The 21,088-nt window shown below is 35.0% G+C and overlaps 1 protein-coding gene and 1 pseudogene across 27 annotated transcripts in view; one reads left to right on the forward strand and one right to left on the reverse strand.

Annotated features, from left to right (window-relative positions):
- The window catches only part of MBTD1 (mbt domain containing 1), a 55,130-nt gene that overhangs the window by 9,112 nt on the left and 24,930 nt on the right, over nt 1-21,088 (reverse strand). For 22 of the 27 annotated variants that reach the window (XM_039846390.1, XM_039846383.1, XM_039846370.1 and 19 more), the window contains 12 exons: nt 20,724-20,863; nt 19,296-19,410; nt 18,383-18,468; nt 9,834-9,951; nt 7,420-7,554; nt 7,046-7,134; nt 6,607-6,841; nt 5,942-5,997; nt 5,500-5,604; nt 1,968-2,115; nt 1,009-1,091; nt 342-576 (listed from right to left, as the gene is read on the reverse strand). In XM_039846390.1, the coding sequence (XP_039702324.1) occupies nt 342-576; nt 1,009-1,091; nt 1,968-2,115; nt 5,500-5,604; nt 5,942-5,997; nt 6,607-6,841; nt 7,046-7,134; nt 7,420-7,554; nt 9,834-9,951; nt 18,383-18,468; nt 19,296-19,410; nt 20,724-20,863 (1,545 nt within the window). The remainder of the gene's footprint in view (nt 1-341; nt 577-1,008; nt 1,092-1,967; nt 2,116-5,499; nt 5,605-5,941; nt 5,998-6,606; nt 6,842-7,045; nt 7,135-7,419; nt 7,555-9,833; nt 9,952-18,382; nt 18,469-19,295; nt 19,411-20,723; nt 20,864-21,088) is intronic. The other 5 variants (XM_039846391.1, XM_039846368.1, XM_039846394.1 and 2 more) reach the window with 3 other exon arrangements.
- Nucleotides 14,353-14,471, forward strand: LOC120588994 (uncharacterized; annotated as a pseudogene).

The raw sequence follows: 21,088 nt of genomic DNA on the forward strand, positions 1-21,088 counted from the left end.
CATGACAGATTTTACTTTTTATTCAATAAGTACTTATTATATATACATCAGTAAATTTTTAGCCTATAATCTTTAAACTCATTAAAATAAGTCTAGTTTAATTTGTGAGTGCTCTTACTTTTGTGTTTCTATGGTCATCAGGTAACTGACTATTGAGTTCACATGGCCATGGTACACATGGTCTGATTCTGTGATATTGTTGAGTCTTAAGATCTTACCTGGTAACCAATCAGACATAGGCATATTCTTGTCCTGTGAGCTCACATGATGATTATGTGAGACAGTCCTCTGGAGAATTGCTGATTTTTACAAAAGGACACCTTTTCTGTATACCAACTTACACTGTGATGCTGGAGGCTGTAGCTGATATCCAGTTAATTGACACCACCCTACAGGATAGAGGTCAGGGGACTCACAGTCTACCCACTGATCATATTCTTCTTCCCATCCATCAAAATGTATCCTCAAGAGACGATGAATAATTCGCGTTACTGTGGCTACACATATTAAACGTGGCTCCATGAGATCTACTGCTTCTAATTTCATTCCTACACGAAATCCGTGATTTGGAACATCCTGACATGGAGAGGGCAAAACATTAACACTGGTGAAAAGAAGAATGTATAACTTCACTATCACTAACAGAGGGAAAAAAAGGAAGCAAAGTAACCATAATATAACCATAATATAACAAGTAACAATTTAAGCCACAGAAGTCCCAAATAATTCTCTATTTATTGAAACATATGAAAGTGAAGCATTTAAGAAGGGGTTAGGCAATGTATTCACATCTATTTTACTCAGATTAAAAAAATGAAACAAAGTTTGGAAATAAGCACTTCCTAAGTAAAGGAAATGTTTATATTGTTTTATTATTCTATATTTGTTTATATTAATCTCCACTAAGAAATTCTAATATAAAGCAAAGACATTTGGATCAATGATAATTTACATTTGTGTGGCATCAACAAAATTGCACATAATTATTATGTCATCACTTAAATTTACCTTATTAAATAGTTTTACTGGTGCTGCAATGGAGCCAGTTTCCCTGAGGTAGTCAAACCATTTAAAAGGAAGTTTTGTGTAACCTGAAAGACACAACTGGTTTTAGTTGCAATTCACTTAAAATGAGTAAATACAAAGTAACTCAGTACACTTAAAATCTCAGGTTTTAGGTTATACGATAAAATTTTAACTCAGGCACTAAAACTGTTGAGTCCAATAATTCCTCTATGTTAAAATAAGAATTTTCTTCTTTTTCTAGAAAGACACTGGTGTACCCACTTATCCTAAGGCAAAAGTGACTCTCCTCTCCTCTGTCGACCTCAAGTACAGACTTTTGCTTTTTCAATCCTAGGCTCAGAACAGTCTAGCATTTAACACTTTCCAGTGACATTTTTCTTTCTTTCCAAGAAAGAAAACTGGCTGGGCAAATACTATTTTTATAGACCTCTGGTTTTGGTTTTCCTTCTTCTTTTCTTAAGAGAAAGACCCAAGGCTCAGATATTGAAATTAGGAATGTTACCAGTTAAGCCACAAGAACTATTTAAAGGTATATCTTTTAAAAAACTACATGGGAATCTACAAATGAAAACTTGCTTTCTCTCCAAAACTCAAGTATTTCTAAAAAAAGTTTATGTATTAAATAGTCTATTGAGACTATTGAGTCTATTGAGACATCACCATCTCAACAGGACTTGAGAATACTATTCATATTATAAAATGTACAGTAGGCTCAATAAAAATTCTAGACTAATGTAAGTTACTGAAGCTATTTGGAATACAGTGCTTTATGTTTTTAGAGCATTCCATAGCTCCTGTTATATATGCATATATTTATATATGCAATATATACACATATATTCACCAGCAAGATATTTAGGGCTATGTTAAATGCTGTAAACAAATATCACGTAAAAAGAAATCAAGAACGAAAACCTAGTGTATGTATTAGGATGAAGTACCTCTAGGTGGAGTAAGTTCAATCATGTTAATTTCACAGAAACCAACAGGGAAAATAGAAGGGGAGGTTGCATGATAACAGAACCAGTCAGATCCATCTGCTGCTTCTGAGCCATCGATCCCAATCATCAGGAATCCGTCAGCCAGCACCTTTTAAATTAAAAGAATTCCAAGTACTTAAAATTAGATACCACCATTACAAAAATGATCCTTTAAGTGACATACTAAAAGAAAGGAAAATCTATTACATAAAGGTCTCTTAAAAGTGAAAAATGTTTTTTTAATTCAATTATGTTAAATAACCGAAATCATAATGGAAAATCTATGTAAATTCTAGTGTGTACTTTCTAGAAACAAAAGCAGGATTACACAGAAATGATTTCAGAGGTCTAGGAAAAATAGTGCCTTTGCCAAGGGCTAAGGCTGCCTGCTGCTGTGCAAAATCATGAAACTGGGCGGAGTGCTCTTTCTCAATTTAACTATCTAGTCTTGGCTAGGCTCTAAATCCTGCTCAGTAATAACTTTAATTTCTTTTCTTTGAATTTATCACACAGAGGAGTTTTTCCAAACCTTTTACATCTTCAAGCTCCAACTTTACCTCTCTTATGGTACAGATAACCATGTTCCTTTGTGACAGAATCTAAGACTGGCTATGCAAGGGTCCTCACATCCCTTCCTTTGTACCTCAGACTGCTGTAATCGTCCCTTTTTCACCGCAGGATAAACTTTACTGGTACTTTGCTTCAAAACACCATGTCTTATACTCTAATGTCTCCCATTTTCCATGACATCAAAAATATTTTCAAATATTTTATTTTGAAACAGTTCACACTTAACAGAAAAGGTACTATTCTTGTATAATGAACTTCTATGTCTTCATCCAGAGACCCAGTTCAATAATATACTGTTGCAGTCTGATTTCTGTTCTTACCCTACTAAACTGCTAAATTTACCAACGACCTAGTTTGTCAAATCTAGTGCCTTTTTCCAAAACTCACCCTCCTCAAACTTTAGACCCTCTGCAGTATCCAATTTCTGTTGAGGACTCTTAACTTTTTGAAATATATTCTCCCAGACTCATTACATTGCGATCTACTCTTTGATCATTCCTTCCACATCTTATTGGTGGCTGCCCTTTCACCTCTAACTCGGTGAGATTATCCACACCCAGTGCTTCAATAGCCGACGTCTATGCCAACAATTTCTCAAGCTTTATCATGAATTTGTCTCCCTTCTAGTTTCTCAGTCCTGCATTTTACTTGCAGGCTGAACAAATTCTCTGAGAGTTGATAAAGGGCATCAAAGCAACAACTCCTCTTACTCCTTTCAAAGGTAATCAATTATAGGTCCCACAATGCTTATTAAACATTTGGTCCTTTTATCTTTGCCATTAACTCTCTCCACTATCCTATTTATAGCATTTAGCCTTCCTCTATGGACATTTCCCTTTTACACAGTTAAATTTTCCTTTGGTATGACCTGCTTATGCCAGAACCCTTTACCAGCTTTTCCTGTTGCTAAAGAAAGCTCAGATGGCCTGACCAAGCATTCAAAGCCTGTACTTCCTGGTTCCACATTATCTCTTAGTATCTGCCCCCAAGGTCCTTTCTCCTAGTTATTTCTACTATATTGGATATGTATATAATAACTTTTTCTTCGAGTGTAACAGCTTTGTCTAAGACCTCTGGAAAGAACTACCTGTCCTCATGCGGGATTCCTTTCTCCCTTTCTAAATAGCTGACTGTACCAAGGATTAGTATCTAACCTTTAGGGCAGCAAGCCGAAGGAATTAGACTTAGCAGACAGAGACTGTTGTCAAGCCATGGTGGCTCAGAGCTGAAAATGAAACGCTGTGGTACAAAATAGGAAGAGGGGCCACCATGTACAGATTGAGTGGGCAGAACACCAATTGAGAGTGAAAGAAAAGTGGCATACATTCAGAACAAAAAAGAGATGAGACAAAGAAGCCTCTAATAGGTCGAGAGTAATAAATAGCTTATGCCTTTCTAGTTCTCATCCCCGTGTCCTTGCACGTATGTGACATTGCCCACTGTGTCCTTAAAGTAACTTTCCTAGAGTCAACTTGGATGGGTTTCTTATAAACAAAAGCCTTGCCCAGAATATTCAATGCAACTTGTTTGATGTGTACTGTGTGTGAAATATTTGCCATCTCCTAAACGTGGCTGATACCTTCCTCGATGCTTTTGTGCACATTCTTTTCTCACAGTTTTTTCCTGTATCTCTGCTGGGCTTGGTTTTTCCCATCCTTTGAGATGAAGTTTTCAAATGTCCTGTTTTCTAAAAAGCTTTCCCTGATTCCTCTGAGACAATGTGATCTCTCATTTGAACTTCAACAGGCTTTGTTGGTAGTTTTCTTAGGTCACAGGCAATTGTATTAAACTTGTTTTTGTACATCTTACCTTGTTCTACTAGACTGTAAGCTTTTGAGTCCCCACCAAATCTAGCACGGAGGGTATTGACTAAGTATTTTCTGACTAAAACTTGATATTCTACTTACTGGATACTTCTTTTTCATTTCTTAGAACAGGGCATGGTATAAAGGCACTGGATCCCAAAGCTGGTTGATTGTTAAAATCACCTAGAAACTTTTCCTTTTCTTTCTTTTTTAAACAAACAGATTTTGGGGCAATATTTCTTGCGATTCTGACTGAGTAAGTCTAAAGTAGATCATAGAAATCTGTTTTAAATCATACCAGGTGGCTCTGATCACCAGTCAGGGAGAGAAAGAACAGGGTTTGGAACCAGTCTTGTCTAGCTGTGTGACCTTGAACACAAGTGCTTGGGGCATGGTGGCCATGATAATTGTGTTTAATTCTTTTGGCTTAAGGTTTTAAACTGTGTTGAAATGCAAATCACAACTTAAGTTATACCTTTATGTAAGTAGATTCTGGGTTAGCAGTTCTTAACTACAGCTGTACTTGAGAATCACCTGGGGACTTGAAAAAAATGCCAATGCTAGGGCCCCAAACCAGACTGATTATAGCAGAATGGGGGATGAGGGGGATAAGAGGCCTGGTTACCTATATATTTTTATAAGTTCTCCAGGCAATTCTGATGCTTAACTGAGAATTGAGAACCACTCCTCTAAGTGTTTTCATACAAGCAGTTTCAGAAGAGAAGAAAAAGAGAAAATAAAGTATTACCAAAAGGAAGGAAAAGGCACAAATAGTTAACGAATGAAACTGAATATAAACCTGGCCTCGTTACAATTGTGTTGGACTAGCTTTGACCAGAAAGTAACTTGAATAAATTTTCTTCCTCTAATTTAAGATATACTTACACAAATAAAGGTAGCTAACTTAAGATGACAATCTTGACAATAAACTATATAAAAAGAGAATCTCTGACAAGAGAATTAAAATTCATTTTGAAATTATTAGTAACCTTCTCCCCAGTAACAATCCAGACATACACATTTTATGTCAAAATGAGTATGCCAGGGGCCTCCTTGTCTATTACCTTACACCCAGTTGCTATAACTGCATTTCTATGTTTTAGAACCCATTCTCTTACCTTTCTAATAGTTGCGACACATATTGTGGAAAGATTTAATGGGTCTATAGCTTCCAATTTCATTCCTTCCTTGAACCATTCCCCACTCTGGTCTACTTCTTTTACCTAAAGAATTACATGAAAGCACATCTACTATTACAAATGTTATCGTTTTAACAATTAAAATATTACCAATTTGAAAAGGTTTACCAGACGAAAATACCAAATGCCTTCTCCTACCTACCTAATATTATAACTCAAACTTCCATTAGGGAACAGAGAGAATTCAGGCAAACAGAACTTAAGAATAATTATAATCAATGGTGTGACATCTATGAATTACAAGACTTAATTCTTTTAAGTGAACATATGTAATCGTGATTTCCATAATTTTAGGAAAAAAAACCCACAACCCTCTTTCAAACATAATTTACAAATGAGGGTTCTTATAAAAACTTCTTACCTTAGCAAATAAATGTGGTGGTGTATCAAAATGTCCATCCTGTTTCTTTGTAATATCTACAAGGAAAAGTTACATACTAATCTGTCAGCATTTGTGAGAAGACCAAAAACCACGTTTCTTTGAAGGTTTCAAACTCACAAGGTATGTATTATCTAAAACATGGCAAAAATACATGCCTTCTACATTTATGGTGAATATTCTTTAATAGTCATTCTCTCTTTAGAGTACATGTGCTATTAAATACATTCAGCCAATTAGAATGCTGGTAATTCCCTTGTTAGGGAATTACAACTTTATAAGTATGTTTTCATGTGTTTAGTATTAAGTCAAGCCATATGTAATCTTGCTATTTTGATTAAAACTGAATGGAAAGGGAAAGGCTATCTTTAGATATTTCAAATGGGCTGGATAAGAAAAGTATAAGAAAACACGTGTAGTTGTGACCAAAAGTGCGTTATTCTTTAATTGAGAACAAGTGGAAGGAATGTAAAGGAATTAGTTAGGACACTAATATTCTGATGTGAAGCTTCCCTAATTAAGGCAGAATAAGCAGCCCAGACAGCTAGAACGCTATTTTTGATCTATGCTACTCTGTAGAGAAAAATAACCAAGTAGTACAATTCAGCCTCAATATTTTCAACAGGAGTTCTGTGACAGGTGCTTACCAGATCTTTTGAATCGATGGCCTATGCTTCGAGACCAACCAATATGATGGATTAATGGGCTGTGCATATGGCACCAGAAGTCATCTGTTCTATCTTCACTGTCTTCATATACTAGTCTTAATCTTCCTCCAATTACACTTTCCACCACTGCCACTCGTGTTCGACACAAATGCCTCTTGTCAACCACTTCTACTCTCATGCAAGGTTTGAAAGGATACTGCATACTTTCTGAAACCTCGAAACAAAAGCAGACAAAAACTGGAATTCATGACAAAGGTCTACAAATCATTTTAATACTGCACTGTGGAAAATACTGAGAGCGCTCAATATTTAATAAAGATCTGGCTCACTAAAACAACTCCTTAAAAAACTTGGCAGTTACTCCTTTTTGTAGAGCTCTCATTTGATACTTTAGTCCTTTCTAAGATCCTATCTTTACCTTTTGTGAGAAATCAGGAGGAAGTGTTTTGGCACCAGTAAGTCGTTTCACTAGAAAAGCTTTCCAGTTTGTATACTTATGCTGAATAGCTAAAACAAAAGAAATAACCAGTTACACTTTAGCAAAGAGTAGAACTGCTTCATAAAGTATTTGTTAAAAAAAAAGTAACAAATTTCCTTGCAATTTTCAGTATTAATTAATGTCCTGAAGAACAACAACAAAAATAGAGAAAACAAGTATGTCTTGCCAGCAAATAAGTTATTTGAAACCCAAATGTAGTATTTTAATTTCTGTACAACCTTGATGTTATTATGTGTGAAACTGCCTTTAAGTACATATCTCTAAATGACAGTAAGGATACCTAAGTTACTTACTTCTAGGAGGGACAAGAGGTTTTCCACTGGCTGCACACCAACCAACTGGATGGATATCAGAACCACATATATTGCACCAGAAGTCCAGACCAGAGTCATTTTCAAATCCTTCATATCGTAAAAGGGCATTGTAACCTGAAACCAACAAATCAATCATCACATGAGAAAATGAAATAAAACAGGATATGGGTGCTGGTAGTGGCTGTCAAATGTTGTGCACATCTGCAACATAATCATGTGCAGGGCTTGTGAATGGACAGATGGCTCGACCCCATCCCAGGGATTCTGATTAGTAGATACTGGTTGGGTCTCAGAGTCTGCATTTCTAACAAGTTCCCAGTAATGCTGCTGCTACTAGTGTATGGATCAGACTGTAAGAATGACTTGTACAATGCAATCAGTTTAACTGTTTCAGAGCATGGTTACCATTTCTTAAATTCTAGAAAACAAATTCTCAGTAAAAACAAGGGTAGGAAAGTGCTACTAGAATGCGTAGTTCTGAAAAGAAAGAAGATTGTGGTGGTGAGTCAAAACTTGTCAAGTCACAGAAACCCAGTTAAAGTATATCAAAGAAATTGCTTTATCTAGCTGATCAGGTGACAAATTAATTATTCTTGGATAATTTGGATGTGGCTATTTTAAGAGTCTAAATTTTTCTGTCCTGTATATTTGGAAATAAGATTTGAAAATGTTAGGTAAGAAAATTCAATAAACACAAACAAAAGTAAACCACTTAAAAACTGTAGGTTCAAATAGAAAGCTGTATCTCCTAGAAAGAATAAAAAGTATTTGATATAACCTGTTTATAATTTAACAAATCTTATGATGATTTAATTTAAGGCCTTTAGTGGAATAAAGAAGGCCCAATAAACTTGTATTTCAGGCATAGAGCTAAGTTCAGTCCCTATTTTCATGTGTTAATACCTACAATGAAAATTTTAGTTTTAAAATTCAAGAATTCACAGAAAAATTCATGAGTTTGTTGTCGAGCTCTAGTTCCTGATTAACATCAGGCTAATTTCTAAAACCAATAAAGTGGCTTAGAATAAGATATATGAGGCAATTAGATAAAACAGAAATGTAAAGCCAGAAATGGAAGGTAGAAATAATTCTTGGCTATTAAATGCAACTAACTTAAACATCTAAGACAGAAACAACATATCACTTTTAAATTATGGCCTACAGAATAATAAAAGCATTTAGAGGATGCTTACGTGGCTGGGGAACTGTTTCAAAGAAAAGGTGGGAATTGAATTGGGTTATATGCGATATACAAAGCATGGAGATCTCTCCAGGCAGAGGTGACAAAGAACATGCGGTATGAGGGAGGAGGGATATAAATCTCAACAGATCACTTATGCTGGGATCGACAAAAAATTTTGTTTCTGGTGTATGGCCCAACTCAGTTATAAATACTGACCATCTTGATCCTTTAAGAATAAAGAAGCTGTTAAAGACGCCTGAGCAGAAAAATGAAATTGAGATCATTTTCAGTAAAGTAAATCTTTCAGTTGTATATAGTGCGCTATATACAGGGTGTTTTGGAGAGAATTGATGGAAATAGGCCTAGAAAAAAGAGTCGGATGGGTAAGACACCTCTTCCAAAAATCTAAGGACAACTTTTCTTATTTGAGTGGCTGCTCCCTCATCTAAAGCACTGACTACAGTGCCCTACTATACCACCACTTGCTGAGCACCTGGTCATAAATACATTCAACATTTGGCAGATGTGAAGTCGCTGAAAAAAAAAAACGAGGCTTATACTTCTGCACATCACTTGCCCACAGTGTCTAATAGGAGGTCCCTAACACAGGGTACACGAAAGCAGTGGGAATGAAGAAAAAGGAATAACCCAGGATACATGAAATTATCGACACTTATTTACTACTATGAACCTTACCACTATTTTTTTAGTACTTCAACTTGGTGTTACTTTTCCAAGTTATTTCCCTATACCAGAGGTTGGCAAACTATATTATGCTCTATAGAGCTGGCCTACTGCCTCATGTTTTTCACAGTCTGCCATCTAAGAATGGCGTTTACATTTTTAATTAGATGAAAAAATTTCAAAGGAAGGATATTTCACGATGTGTGACAATTTTAGTAAATTCAAATTTCAATGTCCATAAATAAAGTTTCACTAGAACACAGCCACACCTACTTATATGTATATTGCTATGGCTGTTTTCATGCTACAATGGTAGAGCTAAGCAATTGTGACAGAGTTTGTATTGCCCACAAAGCTGAAAATATTTACTGTCTAGCTTTTTACAGAAAAATGTTTGCCAATCTATGCTCTATTACCATATTTATTACTTATTTGGCAACATTTTTACAAAATTTACAAATATGCTTTCTTCTAAGTTACAAATATAATCGGCATTTTCTAGTACAATATTATGCATGCTTTTCACCTGCTAATTTTACAATTCCAGCAATCCAGAAGACTTTGGTAGGTAGGCTGCAGTCCGTATTGGGAACTTCTACTCTCACATTTTCTGAGATATCACCCCAGCAGGTCCCCATAGGTGCCTGTCATATAAAAATTATTAAATTATCATCTTATTAACATAAAGCCTAAAATATATCATTCAAAATTAAGCATTATCACCAATAATGGAAGTATTAAACTAAAAATGCCATTGAATTCACTCATTTTTCTCTGGAAATATAACTTACTCCTCCTCTTTCACAGAATTTTAATTGGAAAAAGCCAGTGATAGGGTTAAGCTCAAGATGAAAAGAATTCCCATGTACTAGAACAGGTCCATGTTAACTTCAAAAGTCAATACCGTCCCAATACAAGACCAGAGCAGCAATTTTTGTAAAACACAAACTTGATAGTAGATTTCACAGGTTAAAGTTAATGTAAGAGCCTCATTATTATTTTAGTATTTTTAAAGTTTTTTTTTTTTTTTTTTAAATTTATGATGCCATGATGCTGGGCAGGCCCTATTCCACAATCTTGACATAAACCCCAGAAACTCATTATTTTTAATATGCGCTGAATGAAAACACTTTACCTTAACTTCTAATTTAAAAATATGTGGCCAAAGAGCAGAAAGAAAAATAATTCCAATCAGCAATGTGGTTTCCAATAATAAAAGAGAAATGAAACATATCTTAGTTAAATTCATAGGCTAGAAATAAAACAGATATATGGCAAAAGCCCTATATAAAGTTATTTAAAAGGTGGAGTTGAAGAGTTTTTGGAGATGCATACCATGTTGTTATACAATTTATTATTTTTAAATTTCTCATGTAGGAGTTACTATAAACAAAGCGAAAACTTTCAATGTTAGAACTAGTTATCACTAGCCTCCACATCAAATGGTTAAGATGGGGACTCAGAAAACCGATCAAATGACTATTATGAAGGCATTTTCTAAAATCTAACATATGTTTCCAAATTACAATTTCCATTACATTTTAATCCTTAAAATTTGAGGCCATTTACAATTATGTGGAGCTTATGCAATGGCTAATTAATTCAAATAAGTGAATTTAGGAACATAAATGCTAAAAATACTAAACAGTCTCTGTGGCCCTTGATATCACCTTCTCATTAAATATAATTTAGAACCTTGATCATAGAGAAAAGGATTAAATGAGATTATAAAAGATCTGATAATATGAACAAATCAGGAAAAGACAAAACAGCTTTAAAGCTCAAAGATGAGTAAACAAAGATATTTAAGAGTTATACGAACTAGCCAATTTGAACACTGGGCAATGTTTTCCATGCAAGGCCTCTCATAATCTGGCAGATGCTAACCCAAAAGGAGGATTAGCCTAAAATAATATTCAATCCCTAACCTCTTAATAGTTTTTGAAATTTCTGAAAGACAGGAAGAACATGTCAAGTAATACTGAATTAGAATTAAGACTGAAAACCAAAGACAGAATCAATTTATGGCAATTGCTTTAAGTAGCAAGCAATGGATATACCTCAATAACTTGGAGATAGTGGCCTATTTCAACTATCTGTGATTCTGGAAGGGTACACTTAACTATTTCCCTGAGCTGTGCCAAAAATAATACGTCCATCATGACTATCTCTTTCTGCTTTTCTTAAATCGAAAGACTGGACTCTTTAGGTTCTGCTATCTCCCCCTGTATCACTCTAGACTGTAGGGCCATCCCTATTGCCAGCAGATATGATCAGAAAAGGAGTGGCTGGAAGGAAAATAGGTAACATAGATTAAACTAAGATATATTAACACAAAGATCATGTAGCCATTTCTGTGAGGATGAACCAATCAGAGCAGACAGATATAGTTAAATATATGTATTGAATTAAGGTAGGGTATTCGACCTCCTTTGTTTGGCTGCCAAATGTTATGAAATGGGCTAGACTTTCATTAAGAAGAAACAGGCATGGCTATGCTGACTGGTTGGGGGTTACGTTGGTATACTGCTAAGTGAATTTGGCATACAGAACTCTTTTTGAACTAGCTATGATAATGTCATACTGACTTAAAAAAAAAGAAAAAAGCCTTAAATTGTTCGGAGAAAAAAACTTTTAGTCATATTTTATTACAGAAAACAAAGTGTCAACATGTTGACTTAAAAAATAAAGTTAACATTCACTTTAGTGGGGGATATTATATAATATTTTGGTTCCTACAGTCTGGATTGGTATAGGAGAAAGTAGCAGAAAGTGACATTTGTTCTTGCCTGTAAGTTTGTGGTTCTGCTAGGCCCTCTTAAACCAATCCATATGGTTCACTCTAAGAAAAAAAGGAGAAACGAAAATAACAACAAAAAAGAGCACCACAGTCATTGCATAGTATGTGCTCAATGTGTTGAAATAAGGTAACTTCATAGACATAGCTGCCCTTTTGTTTAAAATGAATATTCTTAAGTGTGGAAGACTAAATGACCCAGGGCTTGACAGCCATCTTCATCCAAGTCATCTGTCTTCTCTTGCTGGCAGGAGGGATACCTCTGAAAGTCTGGATTGGCATAGCATGAACTAGCAGAACCATAATTTACAGGTAACAACAAATTTACCTTCCAGACTCAGGACGAGAGGTCCACCTCAGGCTCCTCCCAAACCAGGAAGATCTGCTTCACCACTTCCTGCTCCAGGGCCACTCGTGAGGGCTATCTGGGAGCGACTCTCCTTCCCTGCAAGGTAAGCTATCATCAGGTCCTGCAGGACATGGCCAAATCCATATGCTGAGGGCTCCCCAGCAGAAATGTATGACAACCTCCACCTGACTGTCTGGAAGAAAATAATTCGGTGGGAAGTCTTATTTTCTGAACTTCAAGAACATTCCCAGATAGTCCAATAGCCCAGATGGCTAGTACTTAGACTCTCAGAGGGCTGATACACTGCTCACATGATGCTTCATGGCAGAAATACAGTTTTCCTTCTATAGAGCTGCCAATCTATAAATTTTGATAATCACACACAATCCTCGATATTAACAGAGTTTAAGTGGGCAGAGGTTAGACTTGAAGTTGCACATTGATAACCAAAAAAGAACCAATCCCAATAATGATATGGCAAATGTAGACAAAGCCACCATTAAAATACTGTAAGACAAATAGGTGTATGATTACTAAAGTGCATCAAGTCGAGAAGATGAAATACTGTTTGACTTAAAAAAGGAGAAAACTAACAGAAAATTAACTAGAAAGAAATTAAAACTCCTAAATACTACTTGCTGGAATGAATGGGAAGTAGAAGTAGGAAAAAAAATTGTTCCCTGTTTCTCTACCAAGTCCACTCACCTTTTGATTTGATATCAGAATCTACTTTTCAGGAGTGGTGGTAGTAGAGAGATGGGGAATGCAAGGAGAGTATGAAAGGAAAATGGGATGCTTGGGGTGGAAGTAAGATTACAAATGAGGGAATGCTATGGGTATGTAAAAACAGACAGAAGCAGTGGTTACTAGTTTGAAAGGCATAAAAGAGTCCATAATTTAAAAAACCATATAAACCAATATTGTTTAAAAATTGGGAGATCGCAATAGAAAAATAGAAACGATTTTAGAAAACAGACCAAAATTAAGAAAATAATCTACATTAGTTAGGCTTTCTATAAAACAGATGCTTTCCTGAAGAGAATCTATCTCATGGCAACTCACAATAGTTAATTCAGATGGAGCAGTAACAAGTGCCAGAAATCAATTTAAGTTTTGTTTCTATTAGAAAGAAATGCTGTAATGTAGAATGACATAAGTGAAGATTCTAACTTTAGTTAAAATGGCCATGAAGTCATATTTATTTTCAACTTTTAATGGAGTCACATGTAAGTGTGTATGTGTCAAGGCCAGGGAAAATTTTTTTTACTTAAGATTATTTTACTAAAAAACATATACCTGAGAAATACATAAGTTTTACTCTAAAGATAAACTATTGTTACTGTACATACACAATCAAAAGGGCTTTTGTTTTTGTCCTTAAAATTAAAAAAATATACTGTGAAAACAGGTTGCAAAGAAATATGGATAACCTTTTCACCTCAAAACACCTGGCGTACAAGTCAGGCACCAAAGAGAGGATTAGAAAATATCAGGTTAGTAATATCAGGTAGTATTTGTGGAGGCAGGATGAAAAACTACATAGTTAACTCAGCTTTAAAGTTATGACATACATGTACAAAGGACCTTTTTTTTAAAAACACAAAACTACAACCATTTTCAAGGGAGAAAAAAGTAGGATGATTATATTTCTGGTTTTAGCAATAACATTATCAACAAGACGCCAAGAGTATATACAGTCCAGGTACCAAACAAAAGAGTTTTAGCTTTTGTATGATTCATATACATTTGCTTTAGCACATTTTGGCCTGTGCCGTAATGCCTAGGAAAGAAATGTTTTACTTGATTTTATAAGGCAAGTAATGGGAAACAGGAGTCCTTCAATTTAAAAGATTACAGTCTTTTAAAAAAAATAAACAGTGCTTTAAAGCTAAATGTTCTGTCTACGGCCATGCCACCCTGAACAAGCCTGACCCCGTCTGATCTTGAAAGCTAAGCAGGGTCGGGCTTGGTTACTACTTGGATGGGAGACCACCTAGGAAAATCAGGTGCTGTAGGCTTAAATAAATAAAAAATAAGGGATGGTAAGCCGACAAGGTCCTTGCAATCTGTGAGGTCAACCAAGGGTTGCCTCACATAAATATAAGTAAGTAAGTAAGTAAATAAAGTTAAATGTTCTGCCTATACATAGATCAACCGGAGGTTCTCTTGGGTCCAAACACAAATTACTAATAGAAGAAAATAATCTATGAATTTCATTAATGAATACAGTGCATCTAAATGGCATGTGGTACTTAGTAGTATTTTGGAGATTCTTCCAGTTAGGACAGATATGGTTATTGCTTTTAGGGGCTGTGAACTAAAAGAAAAAAATGTATTTTGGTCTTTGCCCCTGGTTCCTGGCACAGAGCTCTTAAAACCTTTCTAATTGTCTAAGTGAAAGGAGCATTGAGAGCATCTTTTGCTCTCATGTTTGGTCTTTGATCCTGGTTCCTGACAAAGAGCTCTCCTAAATCCTGAGGAATTTCTTGGGTGATAGGAGTGTCTTCTGTTCTAATGAGGTGACTCTGTGGGTTTCTAGATAGTTTCAGGATGGAAGACGGTCGCCAGAAAGACTAAGCTATGAGCTTGGTACCTTCAGCCCTATCCTTCATCCTCTGGGAAAGTGAGAGGGGCTGGAAAGGGAGATTTGCTTATGTGATGAAGCCTCCATAATACCACTATACGGGGTCTGGAGAGCTTCTATGTTGGAGAACGAGGGGAGGTGCCAGGAGAGCACTGTGCCTTTTTTCACATACTACGCCCTAGGTATCTCTTCATCTGTAGGGGTCATGGGAACCTAATTTATAGCTAGTCTGTAAGATGGACAGGTGACAATCTGGGATTTTTAACTGGTGTCTGAAGTGGGGACAGTCTTGTGGGACTGAACCCCTTATCTTGTGAGATCTGATGCTAATTCTAGGTAGACGGTGTCAGAATTGAACTTAATTATAGAACACCTAGCTAATGTCAGAGTTGCCTGGTGAAAACACACATGTGCTGTCAGGGAGTATTATGTGGTAGTAGTGTGTGAGAGTAAAGGAAACACAGGAGTGCTTTTCCTATAGAGGCTTAATTTAAAATTATGTTAAAAAACAAAAAAGGCTTTGCATTATGGAAAGCAGTTTAAAGCACAAAGTTGAAAATTCAGCTATTAAAAAAAGTAGTAGTTTCTTCATTTATAATAAGAGGTGGATTAGATGAACTAGATGATTTTAAAGATTTATAGCTCTGTGACCACATGATTTAGGATTAATTAAAAGTGGTATTATCTAACTCAGTGGCTTCTAACATCAGAGACTGTCAAGGAAGGGGGAGCCAAGGGCCAGGGGCCCAGGCTCTGGCCATACCACCCCAACCCTGCCAGACCAATCAGAGCAGCTTCCTCTTGTCCTAGCTATTAGGGAAAAGTGGAACTCTGATGTTTAAAAAATGTCTGAAAACCACCACCTATAAATGAAAGCTATATCAGATACATGGCAGTCATAAGGCACAGAATTCTAAGTAGATACATTTAATGACAACTGGGCTCAATTTCCATTGCTATATTATAAAAAAAGTCAAATGCTGTTGTGACTGATTACAAACTACTATGCATAATTATAGCAATTATCAAAGAGAATATAGTCCCATGATGTACTTTGCAGAAACTTCATTCTCAGAAGTTTACAGACAGCCCATGGAAAGAGGAATTCTACTCTTGAAGTTCTATGATTTTATAACTAATCATCATCATATTTAAGTGCTGGAAAATATAAAGTATTTACCTGGGATCCCTACTCAAGGAGAAGAGGTTGGGTTATGTTAAAGAAGCAAGGCAGTCAACACTCTTAACACTGCCCTTACTCCCAACTGCTGCTTCAATCTGAATAGCTCTACATCTCTGTTATACACTGGATGTTTTTAAAAATTATGTTTGTAAACAGAATCCCCTAGGAGCAGGAAAAGGCTCCTGACCTGTGCTTAAGTTGAAGATAAGGCAGATGTAGAGTCTGGTGGAAGGGGCCCCTACAGATGAATCAGTGTTAGCGTACCCGTCAAACCTTAGCAAGACCAGAAGACTGATGATACAAGGCAGGATTCTCATGCCCCTAGATGCTCTTGACAATAGATTTTCTGAAGCCAAAAGCCAGTAACTACTTGGGAGACCTAGAAAACTGTCTCAGGGGGAGCACCATGAAGAGTCAACACTAAAGAACAAAGTCAAGTACAGCATGAGGCCTGACCTCCTAAACCAAAAGGCTTAAAATGAAGATGCTGGTTACGGCAACAAAGCAAACTCATTTGTTCTAAAATATACTAAGAAATTACCAATATTAATTTTTCCTATTTGATAAGGGCAAAGCAATAAAGAATGAATGGAATAAGAAGGTACTGGGTGATAAAGAGGAGGCTCCACAGTATTCACTGTTATTAATAATTATCACTAAGGCTAGTTTCTCTATTCTATGATAGAACATTTTAATCTTATAGAAGCAAAGTCAAAAAAAGTTAATCAATTTCATTGTTGTAATATTTTCTTGTCAAAGAACTTTAATATAGTTTTATTAAAGATATGAATGTGAAATAAAGTACTATCCTATTGGGACTTTGAAATGCTAGTTTAAAAAATATCCTGACTACTTAAACAAAATAGCTTGACATGGCTTATAATATTAAAACATAAAAAACGATATTAAAATAAAGATAGGAAAGATATAAAGGCTATTCAGAAGGAGACAACAGGCAAATATTTCAGGAATCTGGGATGAAAGAGTTACTATTACTGAGAACTTAATCTAATTCTAAGCTTCTTAGTACCAGAAGGAACTATCCCAAGAGAGGAGAGTTAAAGATTTGCTCAGTAGTTCTTGTTAAAGCTGCCGCCACCAAGCATTTAACGTATCTCACAAATGTGACAGTACTATCAACATTACAGTAAAATAAATCACCTACTTTACATAAGTATCTCAGATTTCATATAGGCTGGTTCAGATAGCATGCCACCAACTAAGAACTTAACACCTGTACTTTTGATAAAGAAAACTAGCAAACAAATGAAGTTGGCTTTAATTTATATCTCTAACACTGAATTAATATGCTTGGCCTTGATCAAGATCATTTATTGGCCATGAAAGAATGAAAATTCATTTAGATTTCCATAGCGAAAACTCAAACTCATTTTTGTTCACATGCTATTATTTAAAACTATAGCCTTAATTTAATAAAATGTTAGGAGTAAAAAGAATTTCATTCGTTAATTTTCTAAATTCTCTTCTGATACATGGTCAGTAGCAGACAGAACCTTTAAAAATAAATTAAACTTGCGGTCAGGTTAAAAAAAATATTGCAGAGAATTTATTACAATTGAATCAAGAAAGAATAAAATCAAAAAGAACTTATCATCAGATACATTTTTAACATAATTTTGAATTATTTCAGATGCTGTGTAACAACCTATTGCTAAAAGAAAAAATGTAGTACAAAGGGTTTCCCATGATATACAGGACATATTTTAGTCCACAATACTCTATTACTAATAGTTACTTCTTTGATTTTGTGATTTTACATTTGGAGACAAAAACAAAACTGGGAGAAAGATCCTTCCCTTTCTAAATTATCAGGCCGAACCATATGACGTTGTCAATACACAACTATTTTTGATATATAAAGCCAGCAGTTTTATATGGCTCAACTTAATATGAAAATTGGATGAGATCAGTACTATTGCCTATATAAAATGATTTCAGAATTCAATTTCTTTATATAAAGCCTTACTTACAAAATTTACAGAATTTATTTTTTAGTTATTTGATTAACGTAGGGAAAAAAAATTCCATTACAATATATAAAATAAAGATCTTCTAAGGATAAGATGCTCAGGTGTTATTGCTCCTTCAGATTTAAACGACGACTAAGTATTTCAATATGAGATGAGAAATTCCATACTCACATGTTTAAAGCAGGTAACTGGAGCTGCTATAAAGCTATTGCTATTGATGTAGTTACCCCAGCTGAAACCTTCCATGGAGACTGCTGCTGAAATAAAATAAATTTAGATATATTACAATGCTCAAATCTTTTATTTGTTTGTTAAGATTTTAAAATTTGAAATAATGCAAAATTAATGTATCATCTTTAAAGTTTTTTTTCTGTAAAGATTAAATAACTTCTCTAAATAAACATGAACTTTGGCATATATCATATTTGCAAACAAATAGCAGTTTTAAGTCTTCTACATAAAACATATGCTCTTCAGGAAGTAAACTGAGTTCTCCAGTTATGAGAAGCAAAGAACAGCTGACGGCAAAAGTGTTTGTGATAACGTGGCTATGGATGCTTGTTTTTATTCTCACACAGTTCTTTACTGTGCACCATCAGAAAGATGTCCATCTAATATTACCACTTAATACCTTCAACGAGGGGCTTTCATTGCCTATTCCCTACTTACCTCCTTGCCTTTGCACTTCTGTTAAGAATCTCCTATTAGATATGGTTCTTTCTTCTTATGACTCTCTTCTCTCCAAGCCCTTTGAAGCCTGCTATATGTCTTATTTATTTACCAATTACCTCCACAATGCTTTCCGCCATCCAAAGCATAAAGAATCAGTACTTAAAAAATACTAAACCAAATAAAAAACATTAATATTAAGGAGACTGCCATAAGCACTGGACCTTATGAATGCAACTATTTTCTTTTGGAATAATTTTTTGAAACCAAAACCATCAGGAAACCTAGTGTCATAATATGCTAATGGGGCACAGAAATAGCTTAGTTAGCCAGAATTCAAAATTAAAAGGTCACTAATTAAACCCAGATGAATTAGTATCAAATGTTTCACGTCTATTACATTTACCCATATTACCTGCTTTAGTCTTTGCTTGATTTTGCAAGGTAGCTTGATACTGGGCGTATGCAGCTAGTTTAGCAACTAAAGGTTGTTTCTGAAGAACTTTTGCTTTCTTTGTTGGAGGCTTACCCTAAAACAAGAAGAGTTAAGTAAATAGGATTCTTTTTCATCTCTCACCCACACCAAAAACTAACTTGATTGCATACTATTCATTTTGCTTAAGTAAACATTGAGGGTTTAGAAAATTATTAAAGCAGAGGAAACTTACAAGAAATTTTAACATGAAAAATGTTTTCTGGAGTTCTGCCACAATGTAGATATCTAATATGGGTAGCAGAGGTAGCATAGACAAAAAAATAATAGCAATATGCAAATTAATATGTTAATAAAAAATTACAACCCATAAGATGTTAAAATACAGGCTGTGGTGGATATTTGATTTCTTCTCATACTAGATAAAACCAGTGGTTATTCACTCATGCAGGTTGCCAAGCATTGCTATTTATATGGTAAGAAAAGATAATTTAATGTTTAAAGAGCAAGTGACTGAGGTTTATACCTTTAGTGCTAACGCAAAAGATCAATGGCAAAATGATCATGGGCCAAATTCACAGTGTGACAAACTGCCATCCATTTGGGTACAGACCACTGCTCAGGATCTTTAGGTACTGTCTTTCTGAAATATAGAAATACATCTAAGTGATGTATTTCCTTAATTTAGGGGACTTAAATAATCCTTTCAGTGCTATGTAATGATCACAATAATAAGTTAAAGAATAACAAAAATGTGATCAACAATATAAAATACGTTATAAAAATCAGGTATGTAATGCCTTTAAAAAGTTGTTTATATGCTACAATAGCAACAACTTAGACAAATGGTCAAATCTCCAGTCATTTTGTAGGTACTGACTATTGTACATTTAGAGAGATGATTTTCCTCCTACATCATAAATGTTTTCAAAAAGGTTAGTTGGATTAACCAAATACATTTGGTTAAGGTATCAAATGGGTTGTTACCAAGTACGATGCAAAGATAATGGAAAAATAAAACCAAAGGGTAAACCATATCCCCCCACATGTTGAAAGATTCTACCTTGATGTTAGCTCAAAAAAAAAGGGGGGGCTGGGGGGGAGAAAATGGCTTCAATTTCTGTATGTAAAAAAGTATTTATTATATTTATAATTATTTAGAAAAAGGGTATTTTAAATTTACTTAGACAATACAGGTTATTCTGGGTACTATGCTCTGTCTATTTATAATAGCTATCAATTTTATAGACTGAACAAACTTTGGAGCTCACCTATTTCCTAAAAATGTGGGGTATAAAATGATAACTGGCCAATGGGGCAGAGGTAGAGCACAGAGAATCACAATCAAATGACAGATAAACGGTAAAAGCCATAGAAATAACAGATATAAGAATAAGAAGGTTTCTGTACCGTTACCTGAAGTCTGGCCAAAATGCTTGCCTTCTTGGAGTTTGACGAATAACTTCTTGAACATGAAACGCTGCAGAAACGTTTGGTTTTAGAGTAAAAAGCATCTCGCACACCAACCATCCCACACATTTCGCAGGTAGCTAATTAACAAAATAAAAATACTGATGTGATTATATAATAAAACCAATTTTTAGAGAACAGTTTAATAATTTCCCCAACTAAAGTTTTAATTAAAAAAATTTCCTTCTAAGGAAAATTTCTTGTTATACAAATGATAGAAAAACCTAGACGAAAGTTAGAAAAAAGGTGGTATGATGCTATAACTAGGGGCTCCAAGTCTATGAAAGGCTTTATAAAGGGTCAAA

The sequence above is a fragment of the Pteropus medius genome, unplaced genomic scaffold, assembly GCF_902729225.1.
Source record: "Pteropus medius unplaced genomic scaffold, Ma_sr-lr_union100, whole genome shotgun sequence".
Lineage (NCBI taxonomy): Eukaryota > Metazoa > Chordata > Mammalia > Chiroptera > Pteropodidae > Pteropus > Pteropus medius.